The sequence below is a fragment of the Benincasa hispida genome, chromosome 2 (assembly GCF_009727055.1).
Source record: "Benincasa hispida cultivar B227 chromosome 2, ASM972705v1, whole genome shotgun sequence".
Taxonomy (NCBI): domain Eukaryota; kingdom Viridiplantae; phylum Streptophyta; class Magnoliopsida; order Cucurbitales; family Cucurbitaceae; genus Benincasa; species Benincasa hispida.
In genome coordinates, this window is record NC_052350.1 from 31,747,413 (window position 1) to 31,757,703 (window position 10,291).

A 10,291-nucleotide genomic window follows, 5' to 3' on the forward strand; every position below is an offset into this window, starting at 1 on the left:
AGTCTAAATTAACAAGCAAACTAATCTGTCCTCGACAATGCAAAATCTTGAATCAAACCCTATGCATAAACCAAAATTTACTTCAACACGTAAAATTTAGTCCTAAAATACAAGTTCACCTTAAAACGTCTCCAAACTACTTAACCAAATAGTGGCTTGACCTAAGCTCACTCCAAAGCTTCGAACAATAATGTAATCCTTTGCACATTCCACAATAGGCATTAAAACCCACATTACAATGATTATATCAAGACCCAGAAGGATTCCAAAGTCTGATTATCACCTAAAAAAATCACCCATATGGTCCTTAAACACTTGATGGTGATCAAGCCAATATTCTCCAAATCTTGAATCTAGAATTCCAATATTATGGGTTAATCAATCTGGACCAAAATCTTAGATGGCAACAATAAATCTCCAAGAAATTCCAAAAAAGAAAGAAACACTTACCCAAAATTGTCTTGAAACTAATCTCAAATTTGGTGAACACCTCAAAATCCTTCGATTCTATTCAACAGCGATTACAGACAAACCAAAGTTTCAAACAACGATCCAACCGTTCAAAATGAAACTCTATATGTCCCGGACGGATTGACCAAATTTTAGCACGATCCAACGGTTCAAAATCTAGCATCAACAATTTTTTAAAAGCTGTAGCTGAAAAATCAAATTGCTTTCTCTCCGATTTTCTGCATCTTTTCACTCTCCTTTAATTTCGAAAATTTCCAATTCTTTCGTTTTCTTTTTTTTCAAATTTTAAAAATACAAATAAAATATTTTATCACAATATCTCGAAAATCTCTAAAAATTCTATTAAATTAATAAATCAATTAACTTCTCAAATTACCTTAATTTAGGCTTCAAAAATCAAAATTAATGACATAAAATCCATCGATTTGATACAAATTAAATTCTTTCAAATATTTAAATCAGTTTAAAACCACATAAAATTAATTATCTCCTTAATTGTTTTAAGTTGGCTCCAAAATCCAAAATCAAAATCAAAGTAGGCAAAATTCAATATGTTCAAGATAATTAGTTTGAATATCTAATCAATTAAATTCAATTTAACCAATAAAAGCTTTTCAATTATTTCAATTTAATCCTTATTTCCAAAAATGAAAAGGAAATTAAAACTCAATAATCTTAGATAACTAACTTAAATTTTCTTAAAATTCGAGATGTTACAATTATTATAACAATCGAAGAGCTATTCAAATTCCTCATAGTGATGTTTTCCATGAAAGATCAAATACATCGAGTATTATTTCCACTTAGTTTGTCATAATCTTCAAAGCAAAGCGCTACTATAATCCATCTCCACTATAGAGTAGCCACAAATATCTTCACAAAAGTATTGTAACATGGTTGTTTCACTTAGTTAAATTGATCTCTACCTTACCACCTTGAATTTGAGGGAGTGTATTACTATATATTGAACTTAAATTAGCAAAATTTGAATCTTCAATTTAAGTTTACTCACACAAGATTTCCTAAAAAACGTGTTTTGTGAAGATGAACTTGTGCTTATGTTGATTTTGGAGATGAACTTGTGCTTATATTGATTTTATGTAAATGTTCGATTTCCAGTACTTGAATCAAATACTCCTATAGTTTTCTTTGTTGAATGCATACGCTTGAGAAGCTAGTGTGAATACTCTTGAAATCTCAAATTAATGTTGGTATCTTCTTACTTGTATCTTGGAGGAATTTGAAGCTTCAAAAATTTAAAGAGCATTTTGATTGTAAAGAAAATTATCTCTATACTCTAAAATCTAAAATTTCCAAATCTTTCAAATGAAAGAAAACTCATCTATTTATAAAATTCTCATGTGGGCTTATTGATCCATGTACCTAGCCCTTAGGCCCAACAAATTTTATTTTGGACTTGGTTGACCTTTTGCTCAAATTAAGTCTATTTTTTTTGTAATTCAATCGAACTTCAACCCAAATATTAATATCAAATTTAACCAAATTATCTATCGATTCAACAATCACAACAAAAACACGATATCATCAAGATTTACAACTTATCTTTAATTTCAATTTTTGACATGTCCATTTTTAATTAGTCTTAAATTTAATCATCAATCTTTTCATTAACGTGATAAATAATTTGTCATTGATCCAAACTTTCTCGTTCAACAAGGCTAACTAGCCAATAACACATGCAATTTACATGAAATATATATTTTGAGGTAGTATATAGCAAAGAAGTTTAAAATATATATATAGTACCTAGAGAAAAAAAAAGTTCAAAATATTGTAACTATTGAAATATATCTTTTACATTGTTTAAACTAAATAGTTGTAACAATTTAAAGAGAAACAAAATAGAACTTAATGAAATTTTAAAAAGTAAGGGACATGATCATTCATTCAAACATATTTTCACCGTTAGATCATGATGTTGCTATATTCAAGACCCACCAATATACAAAAGAATACATCGCTTCATCATCATCATGTAACCACTTTTAGTTATAATGGAGGAAATGGAGTTATCTCCACCATTTGATCGCGATGTTCAATATCTATAGTCTAGATCACACCCACATACAAGAAAAGATATACCACATAGTCATCTACCCAAATAGTTATAACAGGAGAAAATAGGTTATTTGTTCAAACATATCTCCACCACTAAATCAAGACGCTTCATATCTACGGTCTTGATCACACATTTACATGAAAGAATACATTATCTCACACGTAACTACTTTTACCTAAATAGTTGTAACAAATGACAAAATAGAAATTATTAAAAAAATGTAAAAGTAAGATGGGGATGATAAGATTCTCCACTCAAACGGGATGTATAGAAGGGAAGAACTAATTGGAGGGAAAAGAAAAAGAAATTTATTTTGATACCATAAATTCTTCTATACTTCATGTATTTAGTCACCTGAAAAAGAAATTCTTATATACTTCATGTATTTAGTAGTCACCTGAATTATTGACTGTACAATTATAAATTTATTCAACAAAATACTCAATTTGATACCAACTATATCAAACTTCAAAAGAATATTGTCACGAAACAATGTGACATTGTTCAAGTCTTAGTTTGCACATCTCAAAACTATCATAATCATTGGAAAAGAAACCTATTAGAATGTTGGACAAAGATTGAGACTTAAATGCCGACATAAAGACATTTCAATGGAAAATAGTCATCATCTTAAAATATAGATCTTAGATACATTTTTTTTCTCTCATTTATTGACATTATGTGAAGTGAGGGAATCAAGTTCGAGATTGATAGGAAAGGTACTATATCAATTGAGCCATGCTCATTTAGGCGAACCATTCAATTTGTGTGTTAGAAGTTATAAAAATGTATTAGAAAAGAAATTAAAACTAAATGTAAGATAGTTGATTAGTATGAAATGTAAAGGCATGGGTTTAGTTTAGTTGTTAGGGGTGTTGTATTAAAAAGAGAGTGTTTCGGGGAGGTGGTGTGTTTGATTCAACATTCATCCCTTTTTTTAAAAAAAGAAAAAGAAACAGAAATGAAAATCCCGGGTTTTTCTGTGGTTCCATTGAAAGAAGAAAAAAAAGGGGAAAAGAATTCCATTCAAATCTCCCTAAAATTCTCCATCCTAAAAACTCCCCCAAAAATTGTTTTCTCTTTCCCCCAAAAACTATTGTATTGTATGTTCCCACGATCCTATGGCTTCTTCTTCTTCTTCTTCTCGTTCTTCATTAATCGCACTTAATTTTTTGGTGTCTCATTCCCCAAATTTCTTCCCCATCTTCTGTCGCCGGGTCCTTCAATAACTTTGGAGGACCCAGCGTCCTCTTCCATTACCATTCTTCCCCCCATTTCCATGACATTCCTTCTCTTCTTCTTCTTTGCCAAATCCACTGCTCCTTGATTTTTTTTTTTTTTTTTTTTGTTATTATTATTATTATTATTTGGTTTTTTGTATTTTTTTTCCAGATCTGGGGGATTTAATTGAAGCAAGAGAAAGGAGTTTGAAAGGAGGAGAATGATGAGTTGCTTTCCGTGTTTTTCGTCTCAGAAGAGCAAGAAAGGGATTGATAAGAATAATAATAATAATAATAATAATAATAATGACAATTCTGAATCGTCTTCCTCCTCCGGCCACCGCACTCCTCCGCCCCCAAAGTCCCCTGGTTTGTTCTTCTCTATTCATTCTCCTTTCTCCTATTCTAAATCATTTCTTTCTTTCTTTTTTTTCCTTTTTTTCATCTGCTTTGTTCTTATTTCCTCTCAATCATATGATTTTCCCTTAAGGTTGATGTCGATTTCGATGTCTATGGATATTTTTTTAAAAAATTATATAAAAAAAATCAAAAATAAAAACAAAAAATTTAAAGCCCGTTTAGTAACTATTTGGTCTTTTGTTTTTGTTTTTTAAAATTAGGTCTATTTCATCTACATTTCTTATAATAATTAACATCTTTCTTAAGTACAATAACTTTTTGAAAGCTACATTTTTTTAGTCTCAAAATTTAGTTTGATTTTTTAAACCATTGGTGAAAGTAAATAACAAAACAAGAAATTTGAAGGTGGAAGTAGTATACATAGGCTTGATTTTAAAAAACAAAAACCACAAACAAAATGATTACCGCCTAAATTATAAATACACTCTCATGTCAGATGTAGAATCTATGAAAACGTAGAAATATCGATGAAAGCCTAAATTAATAGATACACCCTCGTGGCAAATGTAGAATCTATGAAAACATAAAAATATTGATGAAAGCCTAAATTAATAGATACACCTTCATGTCAGATGTAGAATCTATAAAAATATAGAAATGTTGATGAATGTCTTATGGAAATTTAATTTTATTGTTTTACAATGGTTACAAACACACCAAAAAATCTCTTACGAAAAAAAACAAATTGCAAACCTACGTATGGTGGTAGTCCCAATTATATTACACCCTCAAACTTTCAACTATAAAAATTGAGACCTAAACTTATATAGGTATTAAAATTAGATCCTCAAACTTACAATAATTCTAGAAATTAGACTTCCAAATGATAACAATTGAGCCCTCAAATAAGTTTCTATCATTTGGGGTCTAAATCCTACCATTATTATAAGTTTGAGGCCTATAACAATTGTGTAAGTTTCGGGCTCAACTTTTACAATAGAATATAATTGCAACTACCAGCAAATTTTTAGAGTGATTTTGCAATTTGCAAAAAAAAAAAAAAAAAAATCTCTTAACGACACAGATTTTTAAAACAAATTTAGACAATCATATTTAAGAAAAAAGAAAAAAATAGATGAAATACTCTAATTCACAATAAGTTTCAAAAAAAAAAATCTCTTAAAAAAATCTCTTTAAAAATTTAAAAAAAAAATGGTTTTTAGAATGTGACTAGGATAGTGAAAACATTTTCAAGAAAAGGGCAAATCAAATAAGTTGTATTCATAAGCTAAAGTTTCATGACCACTGACCCTCAAATTTCCTTTTCCTTTTTTTTTTTTTCTTTTTTGTTCTTTTAAATAAGTTAACCTAATAAATACTTTCAAATCTATACAAGAATTTAGGGGAAAGAAAAAAGAAGTTTTATTGTTTTAAATTTGGCAAAAAACTCGAACATATCTCGATGACACGCAAGTAATAATCAAGCAAAATTTTCAACTTACATATTGATTAATGGTTATCATTTATCTGCCTATATTTTTACTTCTTTACATTTTCAATTATTATTTGTTTTAGTCTTAGCCATTGTCTTTGCAATATTGATCTAAATTATGCAAAACCGACTTCTATCCTTTACTTTATCAAATTACATGTAAACCAACTCAATTAATATATATATTGGAAAATTGTTTCAAATGGTAAGTTATTATTTCAAATCCACCATTGTACACACGATGTTATTCATCGTGTGTACAATAGTAGATTTGAAACAATAACTTACTAAAAAGATAAATTTGAACATTTTGAAATGATAAATCATTAATTGGAGAGAAATGCATAGGTATAGAAGATAAATTGAAACTTTTAAATTATGAGATTTAAAATATAACCTAACGGTACAAAATTATACATTTAGCCAAATACAAAACTAAGAAAAGGGTATGTGTTATTTCATGGGGAAAAAATCGAATTACCAAGATCCCATTTGGTGATCATTTGATTTTTCGTTTTCATTTTTGAAAATTAAGTCTATTTCATCCACATTTCCCACCTTTCTTACATTGATTTGCATCTTTCTTAAGTACAATGATTAAATTTTTAGCCAAATTCCAAAAACAAAAATAACTTTTTGAAAGCTACATTTTTTAGTTCTCAAAATTTGGCTTGGTTTTTTAATCTATTGATGAAAAATAGATAACAAAGGAAGAAATTTTGAAGTGAAAAAGAGTTCATAGACTTAATTTTCAAAAACAAAAACACAAAACAAAATAGTTACCAAACGAGGTCCAAGATATTTAAACTTTCGAATGATAATTAAGTGTTGACTATGCCAACAATATCAAATAAGAATAATGTAGGATCATAAAATTGAATAATAAATTATAGTATGCACAAAGATCCCGACTTGAATTAAACTTTATTTTTATTTTTTATTTTTTTGAAAAACAGAGGTTAAATCAAAGCCTGTTGAGGAAATCAAGGACAAACCACAAGAAGGTGAAAAAATAGATGCCCAGAACTTCACTTTCCGAGAGCTAGCCACTGCTACAAAGAATTTCCGCCAGGAATGTCTTTTGGGTGAAGGTGGGTTTGGGAAAGTCTTTAAGGCTACCCTTCAAAGTGGCCAGGTAACTAACCAAATTCTACCCATCTTTTTTCGCTCTTTTTTCTAATATTTCTGAGTGTTCAAGTCAGTTTATGCACAACCTTACTGAATAACCTACCAGATTTGAATGTCAAGAAAACTCACAAGTTATTAAATTATAAAAAGACCTTTAGGATAAGGAGTTGGTTATTATAATCCTAGATTATTATAGTTATTTTACAATAGCATGAGTTTGAGGTGTAAACTTAGTTTGAGAAGGAAATAGTAAATATTGTAGCAAAGAATAAAAAATGATAAATGTAAAATAGTAAAAACTGTAGCAAATAGTAAATACTATAACAAATAAAGATTTTAAAATAGTGTTGATTGTAGCTAGTTGAGGGTTTTGAAATAGTATTTACGGTAATAAGAGGTGGTTATTATAGTGTTAGAATAGTTGTTGTCCCCAAAACCCTCTAAGTGGTTATGGACCTTTTTGACTACTAGGGAAGATTGGTTATTCGATGTCAAAGAAACTCATTTGACCCCACCATGGATTGAACATATTATATGCCTTTTTTTACCCCTAGGTCAACTCATGATGGTTAGATTTTATCTATCTTGATTACAAGAGGTTAGTCAGGCATGACTTAAGAATTTGTTTGGATTTTTTAAACCAAACATATATTAATATTGCTTTTTATGTGTCAATACATTTAAATTTATTTTTCTGTATTTATAATATTCGAAAAAAGAAAAGAATCTTCATGGAAATTGTTTACGTTGTGTATTTTTGAAGGTGGTGGCCGTGAAGCAGCTCGATAGAAATGGGCTACAAGGAAACAAGGAATTTCTTGGTGAGGTTAAGGCACTGAGCCTTCTAAAGCATCCAAATCTTGTGAAGTTTAATGGATATTGTGCAGATGGAGATCAAAGAATTTTGGTCTATGAATATATGCCAGGAGGTTCTTTGGAAGATTGTCTCTTTGGTATGTACAATTCTATTCTCTAAGCTTATGAAGTTGCTGTCTACTTAATTCTAGTGCATTTAAAGTTTTCATATAGTTTAACAATATTTACAAAATGATTATGTGGTTTTGCATATTAGATAAACGTGGATGGAATGATTTATAGCATGATGTGTACAATTATAAGAAAAGAATTGGACAGTTGAACTAAAGTAGCTCATGCAACAGTGGTTATTTTTGAAATAAAATATCAAACCTTTTTTCACCGCTCTATCTAGTCTCCTCAAGCTCCTGTTCTTTGTTTGCGAACATTATTTCGATTCAGCTACATATCAAATAAACATGTTTCATCAGTATTAGTTTAACTACATGAAACTATAATATATTATTTCGATTCAGCTACATATCAAATAAACATGATTCATCAGGATTAGTTTAACCACATAAAACTATAATACAAAGTTCGATTGAATTGTTTAAGCTTCATGAACTAAAATATTGATCCAATAGCTATACTATAGTTTAGAGAACCAGTATCATTACCATTAGCCATTCATAATGTGAGAAACTACTCTCTAAAATTTCATATATTGATAAATGTCATCAAACTATGCTTCAATATTGGCAGATAAAAAAGAAGATCGGAAGCCAATGGATTGGTTTGTTCGTATAAAAATAGCATCAGGAGTTGCTAAGGGATTGGAATACCTGCATGACCAAGCAGATCCTCCCATAATATTTAGAGACTTGAAGTCATCAAACATCTTGCTAGATGAAGATTTCAATCCAAAGCTTTCTGATTTCGGGCTAGCGAAGCTTGGCCCCGGCGGTGATAAGTCGCCATTGCCATCGAGGGTCATGGGGACCTACGGCTACTCTGCTCCTGAATACACAAGAGGTGGTCAGCTTACTTCCAAGTCTGATATTTACAGCTTTGGAGTTGTTATGCTTGAACTCATTACTGGAAGAAAAGCCATTGACACTACAAAGCCAAATAACGAGCAGAATCTTGTTGCTTGGGTATGGTTTGCTTTTCAATTTGCATTGTGTTTAGATTTAAAGTTAGTGTTGTTTCATGAAAATTTTAGTTCCAGTTTTAAAAATCCTTTTTTTACAGCATTTTAAAAGTCTAAGCCAGATTTGAAATGTACGTAACTTTTGTTTATAAATCTGACAGAAAAGCATTCTTAAGAACTCGCAAAGAAGCAAGCATAATTTTTGAAATTATGAAACCACAAATCAAATTACTATCAAACAAACCCAAATTTATAATACATTACTTAGTATAATTTCTTGCTTTCAGATGATGGATCTTTGAAAACCAACGGGTTATTTTTAATAATTCAAAATTATTAGTGAGATTCACTTATCTATTAAAAATGAACTCACAAGATAGAGGCATTTTCCTTCTGCTTTGCTCTAGAATTTTACCGGCTATGTAACAGGCACAACCATTTTTCCGAGATCCAAAGAGATTTCCAGACCTGGCAGATCCGCTCCTCGGGCGGTTGTTCCCGGAGAAAGATCTGAATCAGGCCGTCGCCGTTGCTGCCATGTGTCTGCAAGAGGAAGCAGAAGTCCGTCCTCTGATCGGCGACGTCATGACGGCTCTCAGTTTCCTTTCCACAGTTCCAGACGAGAATCTCCGTCCACTTCCTTACCCGCCGGAGCCGGAACCCGAACCTGAGGAGGAGAATCAAGATGATGATTATTCCTCTTCAGATTCTTCAGATTCCGATACCGAATCTCGAAAAATCGGAAAAGACAAAGACAGCGCATCTGCAAATTTCACAAGCGCAAGAAACCACGAAACAGATACCTCAGATGATGAAGATGAACGAGAAGGAAAAAAAAGCAAATCAGGCAAGAAAAAAGCGAAAAACAAAGAATCTGAACAGAAACGAGTCGTATTCAAAGACGATATACAACCACCGCCAAATCACACCAGAAAAGATAGCTCCTCATCAAGCGATGGAGGCTCTTCACCTAGAAGCAGCAACGCATCGGAAAATAGAAGAATCGACAGCCTTGAAAGTAGCAGAGATTCAGAAGGAGGAGGAGATTCATCGTTCAAACTGCAAAACGAACCTTCCGATAATGTAAATATTAACGATTCTACATTAGAGCATACCAGCAGTAGGGAATCGCATACTGGCAACGAAGAATTCGAAGCTCATAATAACTACAGCAGCGATTCCGACGACGGCTCTGAACATGGCGGCGAAGAATGAGAAATTTGGGGGGAAATCTGAAGAAGACCAAGAGGGAAAATGTTCCAATTTTTCTTTTCTCGTGAGGGGGGGAAAATACTATTTTAAGTAGTAGCTTGGAGTGTTTTAAAAGATTTCACTCTTCATTGAATTTCTCTTTTTCTTTTTTTTCTTTTTTTCTATTTATATCTTATAATCGAATGTTGATACGTCATGAAAAATTTATACCCATTTTAAACCCAATCAAATAACTAAAAAAATGAGTTAAGTTTATTATATAAATAATCTTTTGTTTTCTATATTACATGGAAGATATGTGTTAATTAGTTTAGCTATGTTTTTATTAACTCATTCATAATTAAATTTATCTTGTTTTTTTAAATTGATATTGTTATATA

The 10,291-nt window shown here is 30.8% G+C and overlaps 1 protein-coding gene and 1 long non-coding RNA gene across 2 annotated transcripts; one reads left to right on the forward strand and one right to left on the reverse strand.

Annotated features, from left to right (window-relative positions):
* Positions 1-2,344: 2,344 nt before the first annotated feature.
* LOC120071083 (probable serine/threonine-protein kinase PBL26) lies at positions 2,345-9,945 on the forward strand. The gene is made up of 5 exons (XM_039023119.1): positions 2,345-4,140; positions 6,580-6,758; positions 7,515-7,704; positions 8,312-8,703; positions 9,129-9,945. The coding sequence occupies exons 1-5, from the start codon at positions 3,993-3,995 to the stop codon at positions 9,912-9,914; spliced, it is 1,695 nt and encodes a 564-aa protein (XP_038879047.1). The 5' UTR covers positions 2,345-3,992; the 3' UTR covers positions 9,915-9,945.
* LOC120071085 lies at positions 6,536-9,210 on the reverse strand. Its single transcript, XR_005480132.1, has 3 exons — positions 9,073-9,210; positions 8,392-8,566; positions 6,536-8,008 (listed from the first exon to the last, which is right to left on the reverse strand). It is a non-coding gene; the product is annotated as an uncharacterized LOC120071085 (long non-coding RNA).
* Positions 9,946-10,291: the final 346 nt, after the last annotated feature.